The sequence below is a fragment of the Salvelinus namaycush genome, chromosome 34 (assembly GCF_016432855.1).
Source record: "Salvelinus namaycush isolate Seneca chromosome 34, SaNama_1.0, whole genome shotgun sequence".
Classification (NCBI taxonomy): domain Eukaryota; kingdom Metazoa; phylum Chordata; class Actinopteri; order Salmoniformes; family Salmonidae; genus Salvelinus; species Salvelinus namaycush.
Window position 1 is genome coordinate 3,068,061 of NC_052340.1, and position 27,906 is coordinate 3,095,966.

Here is a 27,906-nt window from a genome sequence, read left to right on the forward strand (position 1 = left end):
CCCAGTTTCCTGAAGCGTGCTGGGCCAGGAATGCTGCCTGTTACTCAACACACTGGGGAGGGATAGGGGCTGGCTGCTCAAACCCAGGCTACACCAGGCTATTACGGCACACTATACCCTACTTAGTACACTAGTTTGACCAAAAGTAGGGCACGAAAAATAGGTAACAGAGTGCCATTTGGGACTCATTCCTAGTACCTACAGTGCCTAGAGCAAGCAGGGGCTCATCAGGAGTGAGGGAGGGCAAAGGGAACGGGCCTCAACAGACAGCATCCTGGCCATGTGTCCTGCTGGTGCTCCTGCTGCTGAGATTATGCTAGTTCCTTGTTCTTGAGTGGGCCCGCCGTGTTCACTCACCAAGATAACACTTGAGCGGTGCTTTGAAGTAATCTCTTGCAAGTCTGCTGGTTACACAGCAGTTTTTTATGAGGGTTAATATTATTATTATTTTTTGTTGTAAACGTGATAAATAACAAAGTGGTCAAAATAAAACTAGTATAGGGTCTGTGTGTAAGGCAGTTTTTCAAAACCCAGCAGCAAGCAGGGGAATGGTAGGTTGTTCAACGCAGCGTGCTAACGTCAGGAGTGAAGTCGAATGCTAAAGCCTGGCCAGGCTGGAAGAAAAGGTCACAGTCTGGCACAGATAAAGACAGAAACTTAGCAGAGAGGGAGGGAGAGAGAGTCTGGGTCCAGACCTGCAGGGGCAAGAGTACAGCGGATGTCACATGGGCCAATGCTAAGTGTGCATGTGGTCCTAGTGTGTGTGTGTTTGTTTGTGTGAGGGGGAAAGAGGTCTCTAACTGTGCCTGAGCTGTAGAGAATTGGGCAGCTGTCACGTCAGATGTGCGGCCCCAGCCAGTGAGACAGAGGGGACGGACGGGGCTGAGTGGAGTGGCTTACGTAAGCTGGCGAGGGGCAGCTGTGCCTTGCCTGCTGTGCGGTTACTGTTAGAACCAGCCAGCCCAGTGCCTCAGCCTTAAGGGCTCTGGGGAGCTGCTCACAGGGCAGGACATATCCCTCCTTTCCCCCTCTGACAACCAGGCTGTGGCAGGGTGCACAGACAGAGTGTATCCCAAATAGCACCCTGCTCCTTATATAGTGCACTACTTTTGACTAGGGCACTAGTCAAAAGTAGTGCACCTTACAGGGAATCTATGAGCCCTAATCAAAAGTAGTGCACTGTAAAGGGAATAGAGTGCCATTTGGGACGCAGCAGAGGAAAATGGGGCCATCCAAGTAGCACTAGCAGCTAGTGCCGGTCAGGAGGGGTCAGAATAGGACAGAATAGGCCAGGGGATTTGAACGAGGTTAACACCCAGACATGTTCCCAACTTATGTACTCTACCATGGAGCCCCGTTCTCAGTGAAATGTGAGTCAGAGCTCTTTCATAACATAACTGTGACGTAAACACCACCATCCATCACTCAGCCTGCGTCCCCAATGGCACCCTATTCCCTATATAGTGCACTTCTTTTGACCAGAGCCTCAAAGGCAGTGCACTATAATGGCACCATATTCCCTTTATAGTGCGCCACTTTTGACCAGGGCCCAGGTCAAAAGCAGTGCACTACTAACTAGTGAGTAGGGTGCCATTTAGGATGCAGACTCAGTCGGAACTAGCTAGAAGCTCCCACACAAGGTATAAAAGGGGGTAAGAGGGGACTGGGGCTGGACTATGTCACTCCTCCGCTGATTTTGTGTTGTTCTATTGAGTGCCGAACTGGCAACGCTCCCTTCTCTCACTGCCTGGCTATGGGGAGTTGGGGACAGTCTTGAACTCCCTGGGGAGGGAGGGCTAAACCAAACAAAACAGACAGACAAGAGTCCCCTCTTGGATAACTCAACAGCAGTGGCCAGTCGGGGTTGGGGTCGCCTTGGGGGATGATCGGTCCTGTTGCAATCAGTGCTCCATGGGGTTGTGTTCAGTTGGGAGAAAATGCTCTGAAATGTTTTCAAACAGAGCTACTCCCCGAGTTTGTCCAATACGAACATCGATTTTTGTTTCACGTTGCCAATCCATTTGATGACACTCGAACTTCCCAAATATGTGTATATAGTTCAATATATCTTAATATATTTAATATATTAAATACTTAATATATCATACTTAATACTTAATATATCAAAATGCTCAATTCCACTAACTCAACAGTGTTATCCAGCTGGAAAAGTGGATAACACTCCACATAGTGGGTGTCTACAGGCCGGGGTGCTTCGGTTCAGAATAGCTTGTGACCCTAGATGACATGGGGCGACTTGTTTGGAGTTGTGACTTACTTTAGGAGTGGCCACATCCTCGACCATGAAGCTGTGCTCGGGCAGCAGCGGCGACTGTGGGAAGTTAAAGGCATCGACAGAGGCTTGGGACAGCGCTGGGGAGCGTAGTAGACCCCGCACCCCATGGGGCAGGAGACCCACCTGGGGGGAGCCACCGCTCGGCTCGCTCGGCTGTAGGGGAGATAGATGGAGGGGTACAGAGAGCGCGAGAGAGAATGAGGGAGGAAGATAAGGAAACGAGAGAAAGAGATGAGGAAAAAAGTTGGATAGAGAGAGAATCAAAGAAAGAGAGGAAGAGGGTGAAAGAGAGAGCGAACAAGAAAGAAAGGAAGTTGAACGGATAGAGTGGGAAAAAAGGGGAAAAAAGAGGGCAGTGAAAGGAAGAGAAAATATGTTTAATGAACACCCAGGTGTGTGAATGTAAATGTCCTTGATCATTACAACCACAGACACCCATACTAATGCACCACACAGACAGACTTGTTTTGTGACGCCAAAAAAATGGCAACGAAGACAGAGAGGGTTACCTTGATGACCGTCTGCTCGGCGATGGTGCTGGGCCGGCGCTGGCGTACGTCAAGCCGCTGCTCCACAGGGAAACTGCAGCGGTGGGCATTGAGACGCTCCACCAGCAGGTAGTAGATAGCAGCAAAGTGGTTGTAACTCTTGTTCTGGAGAGACTGGACACAGGAATGTTAAAGCTGCAATATGTAACTTTTTGGGCGACCCTACCAAATTCACAAGGAAATGTGAGTTATAGATATGTCATTCTCAATGAATGCCAATCTAAGAAGCGGGATCTGTTCTATGTGCACCATTTATATGCTTCCCGTTCTTAAGTTTCATTTTTGCGTCTTTTACTTTCGGTTTTGTACACCAGCTTCAAAACAGCTGAAAATAATATTTTTGTGTCATGGAAAATATATTTATTTATTTCACAGCGGTTTAAGATCAGTGGTTCCCAAACAGGGGTACTAGGACCCCTGGGGGTACTTGGCCTATCCACAGGGGGTACTTGAGAAGAATCATAGGATAAATATAAGCACCCACTAGGGCTGTTGTGGTGACCGTATTACCGCCACATCGGTCACGAGTCATGAAGGCAGTCAAATTCCACGTGACCGTTTAGTCACAGTAATTAGGCTTCTCCAAGGTATGATGCTGCTGATGGTCATTAGTAGCCTACCAAACTTGCTAACTGCCTGGTACTCCGCACTCTATTGTCCCTCTAAATCACTCTGACATCAATGCAAATGTGATCGAAAATCTAATCAAACACTTCATGAGAGACCATGAGCTCATGTTGCGCAACATTTCTATAGGCTATGCAATAGTGCGATAAAACAAAGTGATGGCCTCTATTAAAAAGAGGTGGATTCTATCAGCTTTGTATAGGGTAGGCCTACTATAAGCAAATATTAAGCACGTTGCTTATTTTTAAAACAGGAGTATAGCCTACCTGGCTGGCATGAAAATTAACCACAGGAAAAGCAACCTCCATTTGACATTTAAGTGCGGAGTGGACATGTATTTTTCCCCGCTGCCCGTTTCGAGACAGGTGCATGATAATGGTCCGTTCGAAATTAAAAAGAATTTCACACATATATTATTTAGTATATGTAAAGACAAGATTAAAATCAGGAATAGTCTGATGGGTGACAATATTAGCTTATTACTTGTGAATGATAGATTATCACTACCAGCTTAAGGTAAGAAACAATTAAAGTGGCCAAATAACTTCTTAAAATTAAGCATATTAATCTGCTTTACAAGGGGTGTAGAGCCTAACTGGCATACATAAGCAGCGCGTGAGTTTCAAGTTTGGGGAAGAAAATGTTCACCATAAAAATGTACCTTTATAATAAAAGCATTACGTGCATAATATAATTTGTGGTCCCTTCTGATAATGGTCTTTTCCTGCTATAGCCTACTGCTGTGTGCGATTTTCTACGCTTATAATGTGACAATTGCATCCCATAACTGTCCCAGACTATGTTTGGAATATTTATCTCTCGCACAGAATAGGTCAACTTTTGTACTATAGGGGATAGTAGATTGACATAGGCTAGTGCTTTTGCTGTTTTTTAGGCCTACTCATCTTGTTGGCTGACGAAAAGTAAATGTGGACAGTTCTTCTAAGATCTTCAATATGCACCTCGGAATTAGATAAGCACGAGCGCAGTTGCGTCCGCAATGTGTCTGTCTTCACTTGTAGCCTGTGAGAAAGACCAGATCAGGAGTAAAATGGTGCATTTTTTAAGAGTGCATTATGGCCCCACAAGGGGATGCCGCCAGGAAATTCGAAGCATTATCAAGTGCTTGTCAAATTGTGAATGAGAGACTGACAAAGTGTGTACAGCCTGCGCAAAAAACAAAGCTGAGCTCATGTCTTGCAAGCAACTTTTTCAAATCATCATTAGTCGCATAATGCAGCCTTACAATGTATTAAAACATCTAAAAACATATAGCCCAATGTTTGTAGAACTCAGAATATGCTATTCTGTTCCCCTGAAATAGACTGCATTTTCATTATAATCACATTTCTTGAGACCTATCTAAAATAAATAATGGATTTATTTTGACGGTTTAGGCTATATTACATGGATTTATTAGACTTTTTAAAATGTAGATGTTCCAAAGGTATGCATCAGTGGTTTGTAGGCTGTGTGGAAGCCAGGAGATGATAAATGTGTTGATGTTAATTAACGGTCAATTACCGTGACAGTTATTTGCTTGACAATCACTGGCTGATGAAATTTCATGACCACCACACCCACCAAATTATTATAATTGTATTATTAGCTAACAATCAACGGAAGTAATAGGGGCAACCATTCAAGTAAAAAAATGGAAAAAAAGGTTAAAAAAACAAAAATATGAATAGTTTTGGGTCCAGAGTGATGCCTAGAGTATCTATGAGGGAATTTGTCACCCAAAGCGACTTACATTTATGCGTACACACATTTTTTAGGTATAGGTGGCCCTGGGAATCGAACCCACTTTCCTGGCTTTGCAAAAGCCATGTTCTACCAAATGAGCTACAGAGGACCATTGTGCTAACATCAATACTCATAATAGGGTGTCATTAGAGATACAGTATATTTACACTTGCACACTACTTTGAATCCATGCACAACACATTGCTTCATTCCCTTTAGTATGCTAGTTAATGCTAGTGTACAAAAGTACACTGGCATATAGTATGCAAGTATACAAAATTGTGTTTTGCGACGAGGTGGGGGGCCGTCCAACCAAATCTTGCTTAGGCCCACCAAAAAGGCTAGAGCCGGCCCTGCTAGCGTAGATATTGTCTACGTCCCAAATGGCACCCCTATTCCCTTTACAGTGTACTACTTTTGACCAGGGCCCTATGGTCAAAAGTAGGGAACTATATAAGGAACAAAGCACCCTCTCTCGGCCATCTCTCACCTCGATGGTCTTGTGTTGGTCGATGCCCAGGCTGTGCATGAGTCGCAGAACCTGCTCGCTGTACTCGCCCACGCTCAGGTCCCCCTCCTGTTGGTACAGCATGGGCCTCTGCACAGGCACGTCCAGTGCCATCCACTTGTGCTCCTTGATCTGAGCCACCGACAGACGCTTGGACGGGTCCAGCACCAGCATCCGCCGGATCAGGTGCTCGCAGTCTGAGAAGGGAAGGGGAAAAGGAATAAAGATGGAGACAGAGAGAAAGGGGAACAAAATCAATGTACAATCCCTGGTTCTCAGATCCATAACAGATCTTCCAATATCACTTGAGACATCGTCTGATGACAGAGAGGAGTGTGTTCTCCTGTCACGTCTGACTTTCCACATTTGCCCCGACACATCAGACCATACACAACAACACGCAGCCCGGGACAGTGGTACTGTGTGTACGGAGTGTACCGAGTACAGAAGGAAGAATACCCCCGTTTGAGTGAAGAGAGCGCTCCAGCTAAAACATTGGGGGAACAAAGCGGTTCTATTAAAGCAGGGCCGGCCACAGGGAAGGAGTGCCTCCACTACTCATGCTAAGAAAAACAGATGAGCTCAGGCAGGAATGCACAGCAGGCTTTCTCTCTTTTTTCTCTAACCCCCTCTTGTTCTCTTTCTATCCCTCTCTCTCTGCTTTCTTTACTCCATCCCTCTCACACTCCCCTCCCCCATCTCTCTCGGAGGAGGATGGAGAGACCTCTTATCCTTCAGTTAGCGACTAAATGAGCTTGACGTCACCAACCGCTGGGTCTTAATAGGATTACTGCCCACTGGGCTGAGGCTGTTCTGTTTTGTGCTCGTGTGTGTGTGTTTGTATCTGTGTGTGTGTGTGCGCGCACATCGGTCTGCCTGCATGCGTCTCTGCTCTTCTCACCTCTTCGGCACGAGCAACGTACTCATCTTGCCTTCTGCGGTCTTATTTACAGTGCCTACGGAAAGTATTCAGACCCCTTGACTTCTTCCACACGTTGTTACAGCCTTAATCTAAAATGTATTAAATCCCCCCCCCCCCCCCCCCCCCTTAATCTACACACAATACCACATAATGAAAAAGCATAAAAATGTTTATAGGCATTTTTGTACATTTATATATATAAAAAGATACATATTTACATTTACATACAGTTGAAGTCTGAAGTTTACATACACTTAGGTTGGAGTCATTAAAACTTGTTTTTCAACCACTCCACAAATTTCTTGTTAACAAACTATAGTTTTGGCAAGTTTTTCCAACAATTGTTTACAGACAGATTATTTCACTGTATCACAATTCCAGTGGGTCAGAAGTTTACATACACTAAGTTGACTGTGCCTTTAAACAGCTTGGAAGATTCCAGAAAATGATGGCATGGCTTTAGAAGCTTCTGATAGGTTAATTGACATAATTTGAGTCAATTGGAGGTGTACCTGTGGATGTATTTCAAGGCCTACCTTCAAACTCAGTTGCTCTTTGCTTGACATCATGGGAAAATCAAAAGAAAATCAGCCAAGACCTCAGAAAAAAATTGTAGACCTCCACAAGTCTGGTTCATCCATGGGAGCAATTTCAAAAAGCCTGAAAGTACCACGTTCATCTGTACAAACAATAGTATGCAAGTATAAACACCATGGGACCACGTAGCCGTCATATCGCTCAGGAAGGAGACGCGTTCTGTCTCCTAGAGATGAACGTACTTTGGTGCGAAAAGTGCAAATCAATCCCAGAACAACAGCAAAGGACCTTGTAAAGATGCTGGAGGAAACAGGTACAAAAGTATCTATGTCCACAGTAAAACGAGTCCTATATCAATATAAACTGAAAGGCCGCTCAACAAGGAAGAAGCCACTGCTACAAAACCGCCATAAAAAAGCCAGACTACGGTTTGCAACTGCACATGGAGAAATGTCCTCTGGTCTGATGAAACAAAAATAGAACTGTTTGGCCATAATGACCATCGTTATGTTTGGAGGAAAAGGGGGATGCTTGCAAGCTGAAGAACACCATCCCAACCGTGAAGCACGGGGTGGCAGCATCATGTTGTGGGGGTGCTTTGCTGCAGGAGGGACTGGTGCACTTCACAAAATAGATGGCATCATGAGGAAACCTAATTATGTAGATATATTGAAGCAACATCTCAAGACATCAGTCAGGAAGTTAAAGCTTGGTCGCAAATGGGTCTTCTAAATGGACAATGACCCCAAGCATACTTCCAAAGTTGTGGCAAAATGGCTTCAGGACAACAAAGTCAAGGTATTGGAGTGGCCATCACAAAGCCCTGACCTCAATCCCATAGAAAATTTGTGGGCAGAACTGAAAAAGCGTGTGCGAGCAAGGAGCAAGGAAGCCTACACACCTGACTCAGTTACACCAGCTCTGTCAAGAGGAATGGGCCAAAATTCACCCAACTTACTGTGGGAAGCTTGTGGAAGGCTACCCGAAATATTTGACTCAAGTTAAACAATTTAAAGGCAATGCTACTAAATTCTAATTGAGTGTATGTAAACTTCTGACCCACTGGGAATGTGATGAAAGAATTAAAAGCTGAAATATATAATTCGCTCTACTATTATTCTGACATTTCACATTCTTAAAATAAAGTGATGATCCTAACTGACCTAAGACAGGGAATTTGACAAAGATTAAATGTCAGGAGTTTTGAAAAACTGAGTTTAAATGTATTTGGCTAAGGTGTATGTAAACTTCCGACTTCAACTGTAAGTATTCATACCCTTTACTCAGTACTTTGTTGAAGCACCTTTGGCAGCGATTACAGCCTCGAGTCTTCTTGGGTATGACGTTACAAGCTCGGCACACCTGTATTTTTGGAGTTTCTCTCATTCTTCTCTGCAGATCCTCTCAAGCCCTTTCAGGTTGGATGGGGAGCGTCGCTGCACAGCTATTTTCTGGTCTCTCCAGAGATGTTCGATCGGGTTCAAGTCAGGGCTCTGGCTGAGCCACTCAAGGACATTCTCCAGTCTCCAAGTCCCTGCAGCTTAAAAACATCCCTACAGCATGATGTTGCCAGGTTTACGCCAGACGTGATGCTTGGCATTCAGACCAAAGAGTTCAATCTTGGTTTCTTCAGACCAGAGAAACTCCAAGCTGGCTATCATGTGCCTTTTACTGAGGAGTGGCATCCGTCTGGTCACTCTACCATAAAGAGCTGATTGGTGGAGTGCTGCAGAGATGGTTGTCCTTCTGGAAGGTTCTCCTATCTCCACAGAGGAACTCTGAAGCTCTGTCAGAGTGACCATCGGGTTCTTGGTTACCTCCCTGACCAAGGCCAATCTCCCCCGATTGCTCAGTTTGGCCGGGCAGCCAGCTCTAGGAAGAGTCTTGGTGGTTCCAAACTTCTTCCATTTAAGAATAATGTAACCCACTGTGTTCTTGGGGACCTTCAATGCTGCAGAAATGTTTTGGTAGCCTTCCCCAGATGTGCCTCGACACAATCTTGTCTCGGAGCTCTACGGACAATTCCTTCGACCTCATGGCTTGGTTTTTTCTCTTACATGCACTGTCAACTGTGGGACCTTATATAGAAAGGTGTGTGCCTTTACAAATCATGTCCAACCAATTGAATTTAGCACAGGTGGACTCCAAATTGTAGAAACATCTCAAGGATGATCAATGGAAACAGGATGCACCTGAGCTCAATTTCGAGTCTCATAGCAAAGGGTCTGAATACTTATGTAAATAAGGCATTTCTGTTTTTTAAAAACCTGTTTTTGCTTTGCCACTATGGGGTACAGTGTGTAGATTGAAGAGGAATTTTTTTAAATGTACTCCATTTTAAAATAAAGCTGTAACATAACAAAATGTGGAAAAAGGGAAGGGGTCTGAATACTTTTCGAACGCGCTGTATGATGACTGCCCTGTTGCCGAATGAGCACTTCTCTGGCCGAGAAATCCAGCAAGAGAGAGGGATGAGAGAGAGGGGGATGAGAGAGAGAGAGAAACTATGCAATCCACATTGACCCTCTTCTTTTCTCTTGAGTACATTTAAAATACATTTTTATTCATTTAACTAGGCAAGTCAGTTAAGAACACATTATTTACAATGGCGGCCTACACCGGCCAAACCCAGACGACACTGGGCCAATTGTGCGCCGCACTATGGGACTCCCAATCACGGCCGGTTGTGATACAGTTTGGATTCGAACCAGGGCAGACACCCTGGTTCGAATCCAAACTGTATCACAGTTAGTGATGCCTCTAGCACTGAGATGCAGTGCCTTAGATCGCTGCGCCACTCAGGAGCCCAGTACAATCAGGACAGCATCATGGAAATATTCAGGGCCGGACGGTTAACACCTCCTTTCGACAGTTAAAGAAAGGGGGGGGGGGGGGGGGGTTATCTCGGATTTCTGTTACACCAAATCCCCTGGGGCCGCTTCGTTACGGAGGTCAAAGAATGTACGGTCCTGGGATGTACAGTACTGAAGGCAAAATAAAATAGTGTACTACCAGTACAGCGCTGCCTGATTTTTATATACAGCCTGTGTACTGTACCGTACAGTGTGTGTATGTGTGCCAGTGTGTGTTGCAGAGACTGAGAACATGTGGGGAGGACACGGCACTCTGTTCTTCTCGTATGAAGCGGAAGGAGGGAACAGGACCGGAGCGCGCCGTGGGGCTGCATTCTCAACATGGACTAAATAGTCCACCCCTAAAAGGGGAGGCTGGCAGAGCCCTGCTTGAACTTCACTGGCTCTTGCCCAGGTTATGTAAACACAATGACTCTGGCTCTCTCTGATTAGAGTTAAATCGCACCAGGTTGACGTATAGTGTTCGCTCGAACCTGACATGCTGACTTCTCTAGATTTGGAGCACCACCAAAAGGAGCACTGTTAGGCTCTTCAGTGCCCATATTCATAAAGCGTCTCAGAGTAGTAGTGCTGATATAGGGTCAGTTTTGCCTTTTCGAGCATAATGGAGAAGATGCACAGTATATGGACAGAGGAGACCTGATCCTAGTTCAGCACTCCTACTCAGATGTTTTATGAATGGCTCAATCTTGTCCCTCTGCAGCAGATATATGGTGAACAATATGTTTGGAACATTGAACTGCAATAAAATCACAGTATCGAATCGCAATACATATCGTATTGGCACCTAAGTATGATAATGTCGTATCGTGAGGTCCTTGGCAATTCCCTGCCCTAGTAGTAAATGGGTTCCGTTTTGAACAGGTATTTATGCCATGCCGGGCAGTTGAGCCTCACTTCAAAAGCAGTCTATGCTTTCTATGCTAGACCCCTGTGCAGTGGTGAGACACAAGAGGGGGGATTCTGAAGAGCTCCAAGCAGCCAGTTAAATGGGTTATACAGTATTGGTACATATACTGAACACAAATATAAAACGCAACATGTAGGGTGTTGGTCCCATATTTCATGAGCTGAAATTTCCCATACGCACAAAAAGCTTATTTCGCTTACATTTTGTGCACAAATTTGTTTTCAATCCCCATTAGTGAGGATTTCTCCTTTGCCAAAATAATCGATCCACCTGACAGGTGTGGCATATCAAGAAGCTGATTAAACAGCATGATCATTACACAGGTGCACCTTATGCTGGGGGACAGTAAAAGGCCACTCTAAAATGTGCAGTTTCGTCACACAACACAATGCCACAGATGTCTCAAGTTGAGGGAACAAGCAATTGGCATGCTGATTGCAGGAATGTTCACCAGAGCTGTTGCCAGAGAATTTAATGTCCATTTCTCTACCATAAGCCGCCTCCAACGTCGTTTTAGAGAATTTGGCAGTACGTCCAACCGGCCTTAACTGCAGGCGGCGTGTAACCACGTCAGCCCAGAACCTTCACATTCGGCTTCTTCACCTGCGGGATCGTCTGAGACCAGCCACCCGGACAGCTGGATGAAACTGAGGAGTATTTCAGTCTATAATAAAGCCCTTTTGTGGGGAAAAACTCATTCTGATTGGCTGGGCCTGACTCCCCAGTGGGAGTGCACCCCTGCCCAGTCATGTGAAATCCATAGATTAGGGTCTACTGAATGTATTATATGAATTGTAACTCAGTCAAATTGTTGAAATTGTTACATGTTTTTATTCACTATACATTTTTGGGAACTTTAAAATGGACAATATATAGCCATTGATTCGAGGAGGTTATATTTCTACAGCTTTATGTCTCAACCATTTACCAAAACAAGTGGTGGGGTAACCACTGTTGTTTTTTGTATCTTGGGTTGCCCCTTTAATGTCCTCTGCTGGCATCACAAGTAAACAAACCCCATTCCAACAACCACACAGACTGTTTTTCCATAGGAGCAGTGGTGTCATTTCCGTCTTTTTTGGGGTGTAAAGCACTAGGTTATTGAGTCTCACCTTCTGTCATGAAGTAGGGGATGCGGAAGCGACCCTCCAAGACGCGCTGTCGGAGAACGGGCAGGGTGGGGCCATCGAAGGGCAGGGCGCCACACACCAGCACGTACAGCACCACCCCCATACTCTATATGAAGACAAAAACACACACAAGCAGAGCCAGACAGACGGACAGACAGACTAGGTCAGGGGCTGCAGTGTGAACAATTACACTCACATAACTAGATCTATCAGGGTAGAAAGGCACCCAGATGTATGCGAGGGCGAGTTCACTATCCCGTAATACAGGGAGGGCTATAAAGAGAGGTTGGGAAATCTTATGATTTCACATGATGTCTTCAGGTCGCCTTTGAAAAAGAGTGTAAGCAGGGCTATTTGGTTTTTTGACAAGATGTAATTCTCATACACTTATCACTGCAAGGGGGAAAGCAAACAGACAAGAAACACAATCAGATCCCCGACGCAATCACCAAAAGCAGTATCTTTTTTTATCCCACCTTCTCGCAGTTCAGCACCTTGATTGCATTCCAAATGGCAACTTATTCCCGAAATAGTGCACTGCTTTTGATAGGGCTCTGGTCAAAAGTAGTGCACTATGTACGGAGTAAGGTGCCATTTGGGACGAAGAACTTTTCCCCGGATTTGTCTTTGTTTAATCTGGTTGGCCTCACTATTGCTTCTAATGTCCATGATTACACTAGATCCAGTGTCAAAGAAAATGTATAGTCAGTTCTGGGACACTCCGTGTGTATCACCGAGGGACTAGTTAGCAGTATGTGTGACTCATTTCAGAACAGGTGTGTGAAAACGGCCCCTATTCCTTGTATAGTGCACTACTTTGGACCAAAGCCAATAGGGTACTATTGAGGGAATATGGATGCCATTTAGGGCGTAGACAAGAGCATCGTCTTACCCAGATGTCCAGCTGGGGGCCCTCGTACTGTTGTCCCTCAAACACCTCCGGAGCGGCGTAGGGGGGGCTGCCACACCACGTGGCCAGGGGCTCCCCGGGCTGGAAGAAGTTCCCAAAGCCAAAATCTAACAAAAGGGGAGAATGACACAGTTAACTTATTACCCACCTTCACCTTGACTCAAACAAACATACACTGGGTTGAGTTCTTCTGCCCATAGACGGTATGGATGGTTCTGCCTGGGCACAATTAGCTGGCTGACTGACTAAGTGAGTGATGGGTGGTGAGAGGTGAGGGAAGGATGGAAGGGAACGGATCGGAACAGATGGAGATGCAGACAGAACACCGAGTACTGAGAGAGCATGAGAGAGCAGACGGGTCAAAGGATCAGAAGGTGGCCGACTCACAGGAAGTCAAGACAGATTGACTACCTGTAGCCTGTGGCATAGGGGGGGCTTTAACACTAGCTCCAGATTAGAACATGCAACTGTGTGTGTGCGCAAGGAGTGGGGGTGGTTGCTAAAGAGGCAGAAAAATATTCCTTGCACAGCGCACCTGTACATGCTAATCATTTTCCAATATTAAACAGCAATTTTAGGCACCCTAGGATTCTGTTCCAGCACAGAAGAAATTGAGATGTTCCAAGCAGAAACAAGGAGTTAACTGTTTTTGTCCTGCAAAGAACACTATATAGACCTATTTCTTTTTCATCAAGGATTAAAACGGCTTTAACTTGTTTACATAGGAAGGTGATATTAGAGGTCGACCGATTAATCGGAATGGCCGATTAATTAGGGCCCATTTCAAGTTTTCATAACAATCGAAAATCTGTATTTTTGGACACCGATTTTACACCTTTATTTAACTAGGCAAGTCAGTTAAGAACACATTCTTATTTTCAATGACGGCCTAGGAACGGTGGGTTAACTGCCTTGTTCAGGGGCAGAACGACAGATTTTTACCTTGTCAGCTCGGGGATTCTGCAATTTTGCGATTTTGCAACCTCCCGGTTACTAGTCCAACGCTCTAACCACCTGCCTTACATTGCACTACACAAAGGAGCCTGCGTGGCAGGCTGACTACCTGTTACGCGAGGGCAGCAAGAAGCCAAGGTAAGTTGCTAGCTAGCATTAAACTTATCTTATAAAAAACAATCTTAACATAATCACTAGTTAACTACACATGGTTGATGATATTATTAGTTTATCTAGCGTGTCCTGCGTTGCATATAATCGATGCGGTGCCTGTTAATTTCTCATCGAATCACAGCCTACTTCGCCAAACGGGTGATGATTTAGCACTGTCATTGCACCAAACCTAACCATAAACATCAATGCCTTTCTTTAAAATCAATACACAAGTATATATTTTTAAACCTGCATCTTTAGTTAATATTGTCTGCTAACATGAATTTCTTATAATTAGGGAAATTGTGTCACTTCTCTTGCGTTCCGTGCAAGCAGTCAGGGTATATGTAGCAGTTTGGGCCGCCTGGCTCGTTGCAAACTGTGTGAAGTCCATTTATTCCTAACAAAGACCGTAATTAATTTGCCAGAATTGTACATAATTATGACATAACATTGAAGGTTGTACAATGTAACAGCAATATTTAGACTTAGGGATGCCACCCGTTAGATAAAATACGGAACGGTTCCATATTTCACTGAAAGAATAAACGTTTTGTTTTCGAAATGATAGTTTCCGGATTCGCCCATATCAATGACCAAAGGCTCGTATTTCTGTGTGTTATTATGTTATAATTAAGTCGATGATTTGATATTTGATAGAACAGTCTGACTGAGCGATGGTAGGCAGCAGCAGGCTCGTAAGCATTCATTCAAACAGCAATTTCGTGCGTTTGACAGCAGCTCTTCGCTGTGCTTCAAGCCTATCAACTCCCGAGATTAGGCTGGTGTAACCGATGTGAAATGTCTAGCTAGTTAGCGGGGTGCGCGCTAATAGCATTTCAATCGGTGACGTCACTCGCTCTGAGACCTTGAAGTAGTTGTTCCCCATGCTCTGCAAGGGCCGCGGCTTTTGTGGAGCGATGGGTAACGATGCTTCGAGGGTGGCTGTTGTCGATGTGTTCCTGGTTCGAGCCCAGGTAGGGGCGAGGAGAGGGACGGAAGCTATACTGTTACACTGGCAATACTAAAGTGCCTATAAGAACATCCAATAGTCAAAGATATATGAAATACAAATGGTATAATAGAGAGAAATAGTCCTATAATTCCTATAATAACTACAACCTAAAACGTCTTACCTGGGAATATTGAAGACTCATGTTAAAAGGAACCACCAGCTTTCATATGTTCTCATGTTCTGAGCAAGGAACTTAAACGTTAGCTTTTTTACATGGCACATATTGCACTTTTACTTTCTTCTCCAACACTTTGTTTTTGCATTATTTAAACCAAATTGAACATGTTTCATTATTTATTTGAGGCTAAATTGATTTTATTGATGTATTATATTAAGGTAAAAGAAAAGTGTTCATTCAGTATTGTTGTAATTGTCATTATTACAAATAAATCAAAAAAAAAAAAAAATTGGCAGATTAATCGGTATCGGCTTTTTTGGTTATCCAATAATCGGTATTGGCGTTGAAAAATCATAATCGGTCGACCTCTAGGTGAGATGCAGTGCGTTCAGACAGTATTCATACGCCTTGACTTATTCCAAATTTAGTTGTTACAGCCGGGATTCAATTGATCTGTTTTCTCACCCATCCACACACAATAACCCATAATTACAAAGTGAAAACTTATTATGTATTTTGCTTTCAATAAATGTGCAAAAAATATTTTATCACATTTACATACAGTACCAGACAAAAATGAGGACACACCTACTCATTACAGGGTTTGTCTACTTTTTACTATATTGTAGAATAATAGTGAAGACATCAAAACTATGAAAGAACATAAAAAGTTAAACAAATCAAAATATACTTGATATTCTTCAAAGTAGCCACCCTTTGCCTTGATGACAGCTTTGCACAGTCTTGGCATTCTCTCAACCAGCTTCATGAGGAAGTCACCTGGAATGCATTTCAATTAACAGGTGTGCCTTGTTAAAAGTGAATTTGTGGAATTTCTTTCCTTCTTAATGCGTTTGAGACAATCATTTGTGTTGGGTCAAGGTAGAGGGGTTTACAGAAGATAGCCCTATTTGGTAAAAGACCAAGTCCATATTATGCTCAACAGCTCAAATAAGCAGAGAGACAGCAGTCCATCATTACTTTAAAGATATGAAGGTCAGTCAATACGTAAAATGTCAAGAACTTTGAAAGTTTGAAATCACTTTGGACCAGAGGCCCCGGTCACAAGTAGTGCACTATAGTGAATATGGTGCCATTTGGGACACCGTTTCCCGGAAAGGAACAGTTTTTCAAACATAGCCAATAGACTTGACTACTATACTGTTACATAGTTATTTATTAGTATTGCTACCTACCTGTATTCTTATTCTCATTTGTTATTTTTGATTTGTGGTGCATTTGTGTGATACTTGGTAGTCTGTCCTTATGTTGCACTTCTCCTGATACTCATGGTTTGTTAGATGGAAGCAGAGATACAAACTATAGATAATTTGCTTCCAGGGATAGAAGATGGTCACGTTCCAAAGGTAAGACTGAATCCATTCATTATGCTTTTTCCACAGTTCCGTCCTTTTTCCTGTTATTTCATATACACTAACACTTTTGTCAATTAGTAGGCTAACTTTTGTAAAAGAAAATACAGTACATATACAGTGCCATCAAAGTATTTCCCACATGTTATGTTACAGCCTGAATTTAAAATGAGATTGTGTCACTGGCATGCACACAATACCCTATCATGTCAAAGTGGAATTATGTTTTTATAAATGTTTACAAATGAATAAAAAATGAAAAGCTGAAATACCTTGAGTCTTCAACCCCTTTGTTATTGCAAGCCTGAAAGTTCAGGAGTAAAAAGTTTGAAAACATCAACTGCAGTCGCAAAAACCAAGCGCAATGGTGAAACTGGCTCTCATGAGGACCGCCACAGGAAAGGAAGACCCAGAGTTACTTCTGCTGCAGAGGATAAGTTCATTAGAGTTACCAGCCTTAGAAATTGCAGCCCAAATAAATGATTCACAAAATTCAAGTAACAGACACATCTCAACATCAACTGTTCAGAGGAGACTGCGTGAATCAGGCCTTCATGGTCTAATTGCTGCAAAGAAACCACTACTAAAGGACACCAATAATAAGAAGAGACTTGCTTGGGCCAAGAAACACGAGCAATGGACATTAGACCGGTCTTGCCATCGATTTTTAAGCCAATTTCAATCAAAACTAACTAGGCCACGCATTCAAAGTCGTCTTGGTAAGCAACTCCAGTGTATAGTTGGCCTTGTGTTTTAGCTTATTGTCCTGCTGAAAGGTGAATTTGTCTCCCAGCGTCTGTTGGAAAGCATACTGAACCAGGCTTTCGCTCTATTCAGTTTATTTTTATTTGGAAAACAACTCCCTAGTCCATAATGCAGCCACCACCATGCTAGAAAATATGAAGAGTGGTACTCAGTGATGTCGTGTTGAATTTGGCCCAAACATAACGCTTCCTTCCTTCTTTTCACTCCTTTAGTTAGTATTGTGGAGTAACTACAATGCTGTTGATCCATCCTCAAGTTCTCCCATCACAGACATTTAAAACTCTGTAACTGTTTTAAAGACCGGTTTCCTTCCTCCTTCTTGAGTTGGGAAGTATGCCTCTATCTTTGTAGTGATAACTTCACCATGCTCAAAGGGATATTCAATATCTGGATTTAAAAAAAATCAAACTACCAATAGGTGCCCTTGGAAAACCTCCCTGGTCTTTGTGGTTAAATCTGTGTTTGAAATTCACTGATCGAATGAGGGACCTTACAGATAATTGTATGTGTGGGGTACGGAGAGGAGGTAGTCAAAAAATCAGAGTGAGTCCATGCAACTTGTGTCTTGTTAGGCACATTTTTACTCCTGAACTTTCAGGCTTGCAATAACAAAGGGGTTGAAGACTCAAGGTATTTCAGCTTTTCATTTTTTATTCATTTGTAAACATTTATAAAAACATAATTCCACTTTGACATTATAGAGTATTGTGTGCATGCCAGTGACACAAAATCTCATTTTAAATTCAGGCTGTAACATAACATGTGGGAAATACTTTGATGGCACTGTATATGTACTGTATTTTCTTTTACAAAAGTTAGCCTACTAATTGACAAAAGTGTTAGTGTATATGAAATAACAGGAAAAAGGACGGAACTGTGGAAAAAGCATAATGAATGGATTCAGTCTTACCTTTGGAACGTGACCATCTTCTGTCCCCGGAAGCAAATTATCTATAGTTTGTATCTCTGCTTCCATCTAACAAACCATGAGTATCAGGAGAAGTGCAACATAAGGACAGACTACCAAGTATCACACAAATGCACCACAAATCAAAAATAACAAATGAGAATAAGAATACAGGTAGGTAGCAATACTAATAAATAACTATGTAACAGTATAGTAGTCAAGTCTAGTGGCTATGTTTGAAAAACTGTTCCTTTCCGGGAAACGGTGTCCCAAATGGCACCATATTCACTATAGTGCACTACTTGTGACCGGGGCCTCTGGTCCAAAGTAGTGCACACCATATAGAGAGTAGGGTGTTATTTAGGACGCAGAGTAGAACAACCTGCAGGTTTTTTAGCCAATGTGATATGTAATGCACATATTTGTGTGTTGAGGCCATTGGTGGGCTAGCTGGGCCTTGATGAGGTCATCTCCCAGGAGACTGACATGAGCTCATAGAGTGACTGTGTGTTCTGATTGTTCCCAGGGAGAGAGAGAGAGAGTCAGTGAGCTCCAAACGTACACTTGATCTAAATCATAACTCGGAAAGAAAAAAAGCTCTCTGTCTGCCTTTCATTAAAATTAAACTTCCAACAACGTGTTGCCAAATCTTCTACCAGTATGAAGCTGCTAGCTTTTTCTCTTACGCAAATCGCTACCTCCTCCCCACCCCCTTCTTTCCCCCTCCCTTTCTGTCTCACTCCCTCACGTGTCTGTTCCTTATGTTTAAGATTCCCATTTGAATAAACTTCAGTGTCGTTGCCCTCGAGTGTGAGAACGGAGAGATCGTTATCTGTGGAGCACGACAGTGTTAAGGGACCCTGTTGTAACAACTAACTTTATCAGATGAATAAAAAGTATTTAGTATTTTCTCCGCTCTAAAAAAAAAAAAAATCATCCCTGTTATATAAAGCCGAGGGAAGAAGATGCGTTGCGACAAAAACAAATAATAATACGCTGCCTTACGTAATGGGGGCAGGTCGTGTTGGACTGTGTGGCACAAAGCAGTGTTCAGTAGCTCAGCAAATTGATTTAGCCTCTTCAGTGCTCTGGCCAAATGCTGCGCTCACCCCCCCTCCCATGAGAGGCCAATGTCCAAGATCAACCCGTATAAAGCTGCAGCAGTGTCCCGGACTGCAACCCAAATGGCACCCTATTCCCTTTTTAGTGCACTTTTGACCAGGGCCCATTAGGAAGCCCATAGGCAGGACTCCAGATTAACATTTTACTAACTCGAACAGGAAGTACCAGTGACGCGCTCAATACGGAAGTTTTCCGATGAGCTACAGGACTGTTTAGTACAGACTGGAATATGTTCCGGGATTCATCAGATACCATTTAAGGACGCTTATAAGAAATACCACTACGACCCCTGACGATCCATCAAACAGTCAAAATGTCAATATAGGACTAAGATTGAATCCTACTACGCCGGCTTTGACGCTTGTTGGATGTGGCAGGGCTTGCAAACCATCACAGATTACAAAGGGAAACTCAGCCGCGAGCTGTTCAGTGATGTGAGCATACCAGACAAGCAAAATTCCTTCTATGCTCGCTTCGAGGCAACCAACACTGAACCATGCATGAGAGCATCAGCTGTTCCAGACAACTGTGATCTCGTTCTCCGTAGCAGATGTGAGTAAGACCTTTAAAACAGGTTAAAATTCATATGGCCACATAGCCAGATGGATTACCAGGACGCGTACTTGCTCTGACCAGCTGGCAAATGTCTTGAATGCCATTTTCAACCTCTCCCTGACCCAGTCTGTAATACCTACATGTTGCAAACAAACCACCATAGTCCCTGTGCCAAAGAATGTCAAGGTAGCCTAGCTAAATGACTATCACCCCGTAGCACTCACATCTGTAGCCATGAAATGCTTTGAAAAGGCTGGTCATGGCTCACATCAATACCACCATCCCAGACACCCTGGGCCCACTTCAATTCGCATACCGTCCCAACAGATCCATAGATGACGCACTCCATATTGCACTCCACACTGCCCTCTCCCACCTGGACAAGAGGAACACCTACAGTGGGGAGAACAAGTATTTGATAACCTGAAAAATTGGCAGTGTTTCCTACTTACAAAGCATGTAGAGGCCTGTAATTTTTATCATAGGTACACTTCAACTGTGAGAGACGGAATCTAAAACAAAAATCCAGAAAATCACATTGTATGATTTTTAAGAAATTCATTTGCATTTTATTGCATGACATAAGTATTTGATACATCAGAAAAGCAGAACTTAATATTTGGTACAGAAACCTTTGTTTGCAATTACAGAGATCATACGTTTCCTGTAGTTCTTGACCAGGTTTGCACACACTGCAGCAGGGATTTTGGCCCACTCCTCCATACAGACCTTCTCCAGATCCTTCAGGTTTCGGGGCTGTCACTGGGCAGCCCCGAATCCAATTTTTTAGATTCCGTCTCTCACAGTTGAAGTGTACCTATGATAAAAAATTACAGACCTCTACATGCTTTGTAAGTAGGAAAACCTGCAAAATCAGCAGTGTATCAAATACTTGTTCTCCCCACTGTACGTAAGAATGCTGTTTACTAACTATAGCTTAGCGTTCAACACCATAGTGTCCTCCAAGCTCAGGACCCTGGGACTGAACCCCTTCCTGGACTTCCTGACAGGCCGTCCCTAATTGGTGAGGGTAGGCAAGAACATATCCGTCACGCTGACCCTCAACACACGTCACTCATTTTACATTTTAGTGCATTCATCTTAAGATAGTTAGGTGGGAAAACCACATATCACAGGCATAGTAAGTACACTTTTCCTCAAAGTAGTGAGGGGGATTATTTAAGATACTCTTTGAAGAGGTAGGGTTTCAGGTGCTTGAACTGGGCTGAGCAGGAACGCCAAGAGACCAGAGGTGGCAGAACGGAGTGCTCGGGTGTAGGGTTTGAGCATAGCCTGAAGGTAGGGAGGGGCAATTCCTCTTGCTGCTCCATAAGCAAGCACCATGGTCTTGTAGTGGATGCGAGCTTTGACTGGAAGCTAGTGGAGGGTGCGTAGGAGCGGGGTGACATGGGAGAACTTGGGAAGGTTGAAAACCAGGCGGGCTGCAGCATTCCGGAAAAGTTGTTGTCTGGGCTCCCCGCTTGGTGAGTGTGTGTGTGAGGCAGGGTCGTACTCCACGGATGTTGTAGAGAATGAACCTGCAGGAGCGAGTCACTGCTTTAATGTTTGCAGAGAACAACACCTTCATTAAGTTAGCTGATGACACGACGGTGGTCAGTAACCTGGCAGTGTGATGCCAGTACAACAACCTCTCCCTCAACTTTAGCAAGACAAAAGAGCTGATTGCAGACTACAGGAAACGGCGGGTCCAACACGCTCTCATCCACATTAACGGGGATGTAGTGGAAATGGGTCGAGAGCGTCAAGTTCCTCGGTGTCCACATCACTAAGGAATCATCATGGTCCACACACACGAACACAGTCGTGAAGAAGGCACGACAACGCCTCTTCCGCCTCAGGAGGCTGAAAATATCCACAAAAAGTTCTACAGCTGCACCATTGAGAGCATCTTGACTGGCTGCGTCACCGCTTGCTATGGCAACTGCTTGGCATCCGACCACAAGGCACTACACAGAGGGTAGTATGTCACTGGGGCCGAGCTCCCTGCCATCCAGGACCTCTAACAGGCGGTGTCAGAGGAAAGTCCTGAAGATTGTCAAAGACTCCAGCCACCAATTATCAAAGACAGCACGGTAAGCGGTACTGATGCACCAAGTCTGGAACCAACAGGACCTTGAACATCATCACGTACGCTGCTGCTACATTTATCCTGTTGCCTTGTTACGTTATCCCTACCGATATGTACATATCTAACTCAATTACCTCGTACCCCTGCACATCCACTCTGTACTAGTGCCCAGTGTATATAGCCAAGTTATCGTTACTCATTGTGTATTTATTCCTCGTGTTATTGTTGGGAAGGGCCCGCAAGTAAACATTTCACTGTTAGTCTACACGTTGTTTACGAACCATGTGACAAATATACTTTTATTTTAAAATGACAACAGGATAGCTGTGTTTTCCACGCAATAGGACTTTAAATGCTATACATTTATACAGGAAAGCAGAGCGAGTGGCTCACTCAACACAGCAGCAGCAGTTCCCAGCTAAACAGGTACAGGGGCAGGCAGACACTTTAATTACAGGAATGATGAGGATAAATGTACTTTACTGCTCGACCAAATCATGGGTTTTAGCCTCCTAAAGAAAATAGGGTGTTTTGAGTGAGGTGACCATGTAGAATGTGCTGCTCGCACTGATGCTACCAATTGAAAAAAATTTCACTCGCACAGCCATGTAAAAGGGACGCAAAGTGCGACTAAATGGTTGAAAGTAGTGCACTATATGGGGAATAGGGTGCTATTTGGGACCCGCCCTCTCTCTCTGCCACTAGTGTGACGTCAGGGTTTCCGTTAGGAAAATGTGGCGCTGGACAACATGACTGGGGAGATTTTTATTTGACGGCCATTTGAAACATTTTAACCATGAGATTGTCTACCCAGTGCTCAGAATGACAGAAATCCCATTTAGATTATGGTAATGCATCTTAACAAAACATGGAACTAACTCATGTAATGAAGCAGCCAATTAAACCTTATTTTCAAACATTTGCCAAAATGCAATTCGCGGGAAAACCCACTCTAAACAGCGCACTTAATAGCAGTTCCATATGTTAGAAACTTAGAAAGAAGGGGCGGGGGATATAAAGACTCAACAACTAGGATGGGTTGCTAATATGACTAGGATTGTGCCTTAAGTTTCTGGACAACGAAAGAAGGTTGACATGAAAACCAATAAGATATGAGAGAAATGGCATAGCAGGTCCAATAGGGAAGTAAATTGAAATAATTTGCCAAAATTATATAAATTACTCCCGTTTATACAGAAAGAAAATCCTTCAAAATACTTCACCAGAAAGCTTAGCCACAGAGGAATCAAGGACCATTAGCTTCTTTTAAAAAATAGCTGTGGATTGTTTCAAATCATAAGCTCATAGGCTTATGCCTATTTGAGCAGTGTGCATGGCAATAGGCCTAGCCGATTATTGAGTTGCAGTTGTCAGTGAAAAGCATAAGTAAAATGTGTGAAGCAGTGGAGGCTCCTCAGAGGAGGAAGGGGAGGATCATCCTCCACAGTGAATCACAAATAAAAATAGTGAAACATTTAAAAAAGTTATTATTTTAGATAAAACTACACTAAATATATTCACGTCACCAAACAATTGATTAAAACAGTGTTTTGCCTGTGTGCAATCTAACTAATTATGTGACTTCTGAAGGTAATTGGTTGCATCAGATCTTATTTAGGGGCTTCATAGCAAAGGGGGTGAATATATATGCACGAACCACTTTTTTGAAACAAGTAATTTTTTTCATTTCACTTCCCCAATTTTGAGTATGTCCATCACATGAAATCTAAATAAAAATCCATTTAAATTACAGGTTGTAATAGGAAAAACGCCTAGGGGGATGAATACTTTGGCAAGGCACTGTAAGCATGATCGTCAAATGTATTTACATTGACTTGTATCTCCATCAGTGAATAAACAGCATAATTTTGCAATGGGATTTTTTCCCCTCCCGGTCATTTTAGCCTGCAACAGATTTATTTATATTTTTTTCATTTTTTGGGGGTGGACAAAAGCCAGCAACTTTTGGCTAACGGAAACCCTGTGTGACGTGTACCACAGACTGCACAACACACACTTAACAACAGCAGTGCAGCATTGCCATTGACTTGTCTAGCTAAAAACAAGGTTTCATAACCATCATCTAAAATGAACAGTAATCCAATCCCATGCAAGTCTGGATTCTATTCTGGTAATTCTGTGAATCTGGGTTTACTGAATGAAAGTAATCTGAAATGTGTTTTTTTCCTCTTTTTTCTATACCTCACCTGAAAAACTGTCTAGCTCTGGCAATGCAATGCATCAAGGTCAGAGTGATGCTTGCCACAAGGTCAAAATGTGAAATGTTAAAAGAAGTGAAGGCGCGGTATACGTACGTCTAGATTTAGCCTAGTCTTTAGGCTACATTTGAACTAGAGACAAAAGAAGCGGTCAATCATATACCTTTATGCCCATATCTAAGACGGGGGATCTAAAGGTGTCTATCACCCCGAGACAAAGGGAGTTGTAGATAGACTAGCCGAGATAATTATGTCGGTGAGAGCCCTGGCAAGGCACGTTAAGGCAGAGTAAAGAAGGAGTGAGGGCTTATCAGAGGAGCTGACCCACTTTGCGGGCTGCATACTGAGCAGCGCGGCTGGCTGACGTCAATGCTCCCAACAGCCCAGGGGCTCGCTATGTGGGGAGGGTGGGCTGCGCAACGCCGCGCCCAGCACCAGTCACTCCGCCTGTGTCCCAAATGGATCCCAACAGTGGCTGTTCGTTTATAAATGAGGGACAATGCGATGTGTCCTTGTTCAAGTTGACACAAGTGCATAGAGAGCTCAGCTCACTATGGTGATTTATACAGCTGGTGGACAGTGTGTGTGGTTGAGTATCACCCTGTCTGAGGTACAGAGGCATGGGGGGGGGGGGGGGGGTGAATGAGAGGGTAGTTTAATGATTATATCACACCTGCACCTTGAACATGTTATTCTGTGTAATGGGTGGCCTTTCAGCTTGGTCCATGAACAATAAAACAAGACATAGTGTAGTAGTATGGGTGAAGAGGGGCGGTGGTGTCAAGCAGTGTACCACTGTGATCAAATGTTGTTTGCTGCAGCAGCAGAACCAATCAATGGTCACATATGATATGGCAAGTGTTTTCAAAGCAGTTCATTTGATGCCAGCCTCAACCCCAAGTGTGATTAAGAGGCTTCCTGATTAGTGCATGATATGGCCGCTTCTCAGAACGTGCTGTACTGGCCTGGCTGAACACACACACAAGCTCTTTGAAGTAGAAACATAAAAGCAACACTCCCTGCTGCCTGGCACTTGGGTGACCTTTCCCTGACTGACCATCAACCACCACAGCACTATGGAGCGTCTGAGAGACTGACTGCCCGGGCAGTTCTGGGTATACAAAAGGAGACCTTTAAAAAAGGGAGACTAGAGTGGCAGTGCATCCTCTTCTTTGAGGATAAAACATGAACCACACAATGTCCTTCGGTGAGGTAAAACAAGGGGTGAAATATCACCGGGGGAACATTTATCTGTTTCTCTGTGCAGTGAGTCTCTTTAAGTCCAGAGAGACTAGAACAAAATGACCAAAAAAACATTGTCCTCATCTAAGACAAGCAAAGCACAGGATGTACCAATAGCCTTGTGTGCCTGCCTGATGTATTTGTAATCCTAGGTTAATGTTTTCACTGGTCCATTTCCCTCAAAAAGTGTACCTTTCCCAACAATTGGATCAGAATCATTGTGGTGGCGATATTGTCTTTGGTAATAACAACCACCACCTGCAACCACAACCGATCATCGTCTCTTACATCCACAGAGAGACAAACTGGGTCATGTTCATTAGATATCAAACGGAACAAAACAGACTAAAACCGAGGAGGGACTACAGGGACTCATTTAACGTTTGGAAACGTTTTCCTTTGCGTGCCCTAATGAACACGGGAAGACAGGGTTCTTAAGTATCTCTCTCCGTCAGTCACTGTCCGGACTAGCCTAGATCTCACACCCCTGGAGCAGGAACGCAAGGACTCTATGGGCATGCGCACGTCACCGTGTTTGACAAACATCTCAGGACACTCCTCACCCAGCCCTCTCGCAGATGCTCGATGACATTTTCACCAGCCCGCTCAAAATGCCATCTTCCTGATAATGCAACAACAGCCCGAGGCCCTGTGCAGTACGGCCTAGCTTTCAGCTCCTGCTTCCCTGATCTAGCTAGGGGGCTTTGGTCACCTCAACACAGTGCAAATGGCCTGCTCTGGTCGTTAGACATTTCAGAACTGAACCGTCACTGAGGTCATTGCTCCTGGCCATGTAATCCAACAGCAATGTTCTGATCAAAACAAGTTGTGAAGTTGTTCTCACTGCAATATAAAAAGACTCAGTTTACAACTTCTAGGCCTATGTCGATTTACAGGATCTTCACAACTGTGAACATGAAACTCTCTCTACACAAGGTATTTTCACACAGTCCATCCCACTGGCTATTCCAAGATTATTCTTAGGTTCCCCTGGAACACTAAGAGTAGGGTTGCAAAACAGGGGGAATTTTGGAACCCTAGCGATGAGGAAGTCCAGGAGTGTTTCTTGACCATGTGACTTGACCAGAAAAAATGGAGTCAGGAAAAAACACAAAAATGTCTGGCTTCACTGCACTGACCACCTACCTGCTATCTTGATGTTCATGTGTCCGTCCAGCAGCAGGTTCTCAGCCTTCAGGTCTCGGTGGACTATGTTACGGTTGTGGCAGTACTCCACCGCTGATAGGATCTGCCAGAACTTGCGCCGCGCTTCTAGCTCGCTCAGTCGCCCGTGTTTGGCCAGGTAGTCTAGAGAGGGGAAGAGGGTTAGAGTCATATACATTCATCAGCTGGCTTACATTCAAATCAAGGGTGGCTAGGATGCATAGCCCTCAAACATGTACTGTAGGCCTGTGTGTGCTCCATGTCTTCTTCCTAACTAAGGCTTGCTAGACTACACATTAGACCAAATCCATCTGTGTGACTAACAGAATCCCCACTCTGCTCATGCCTGAACAGTAATAGGCTAGTACAATTCCATTTGGGTTTGGTTTGCAATATGCCATGGTTGTAGAGTACAATCACATAGTGGCATGGAACACCTCAGCTCTCTCAACTATTCTTACAGTAACCACCCCTCCTCTGGCCAGCCGACAAAGGAAAGGACAGTGATGAGCCACAATAAGGAGCCTGGCCTGTGATTCTGTGGTCGGGCCGAGGCAGCAGAGTAAACACCCCCCCACCCACCCTGCACGAACGTAATCATGTGGTCAGTCACCACACCCAGGAGTGCTGGGTCAGCCCCCAGGCTCTCAGACCCCTGCCAGCCAAGCCCGTAGACCCTACAGGCCCAACTAACGCATACAGTGCTCGACTAACACATTCTAGCCCAGCCTGGCTAGCTCCGCTCAGCTTACAGCTGGAGGGCTGAGGTGAGCTGGCAGGGCTGGGCAGTGACAAACACATTATAGCCGAAGCCTACTGTAATACACAGAAAACATTGAAAATGTCCTCATCAGCTAACTCGAGGGGATAGAAGGAGGGTTACTCAGAACTGCCCTGCTGTTTGTGCATTAGCACATAAGAGGCGGAGGGAGGGAGTGAGAAAGAGCCAAGATTACCTAACTCCAATGTCCCTGAGTGCTGCAATGAGCTGTATAACGGTCTTCTGTTCTGACCCCTGCGCTGCCTCTCTAAGGGACAAACGGGTGGAAACAATTTGGGCAACGGACCCTTTTCCTGAGACGAATGCAAACACTTGGACTCTATTTTGGGGCTCCCGAGTGGCGCAGCAGGTCTAAGGCACTGCATCTAAGTGCTAGAGGCGTCACTAGAGACCCTGGTTTGATCCCGGGCTGTATCACAACAGGCCGTGATCGGGAGTCCCA

At 44.2% G+C, this 27,906-nt stretch overlaps 1 protein-coding gene across 1 annotated transcript in view; it reads right to left on the reverse strand.

Annotated features, from left to right (window-relative positions):
- The window catches only part of LOC120028324 (serine/threonine-protein kinase SIK2-like), a 56,611-nt gene that overhangs the window by 12,256 nt on the left and 16,449 nt on the right, over positions 1–27,906 (reverse strand). The window contains exons 4-9 of the mRNA XM_038973531.1: positions 26,666–26,827; positions 12,990–13,114; positions 12,080–12,203; positions 5,708–5,922; positions 2,806–2,958; positions 2,279–2,449 (exon numbers count right to left, since the gene is read on the reverse strand). Of these exons, the coding sequence (XP_038829459.1) occupies positions 2,279–2,449; positions 2,806–2,958; positions 5,708–5,922; positions 12,080–12,203; positions 12,990–13,114; positions 26,666–26,827 (950 nt within the window). The remainder of the gene's footprint in view (positions 1–2,278; positions 2,450–2,805; positions 2,959–5,707; positions 5,923–12,079; positions 12,204–12,989; positions 13,115–26,665; positions 26,828–27,906) is intronic.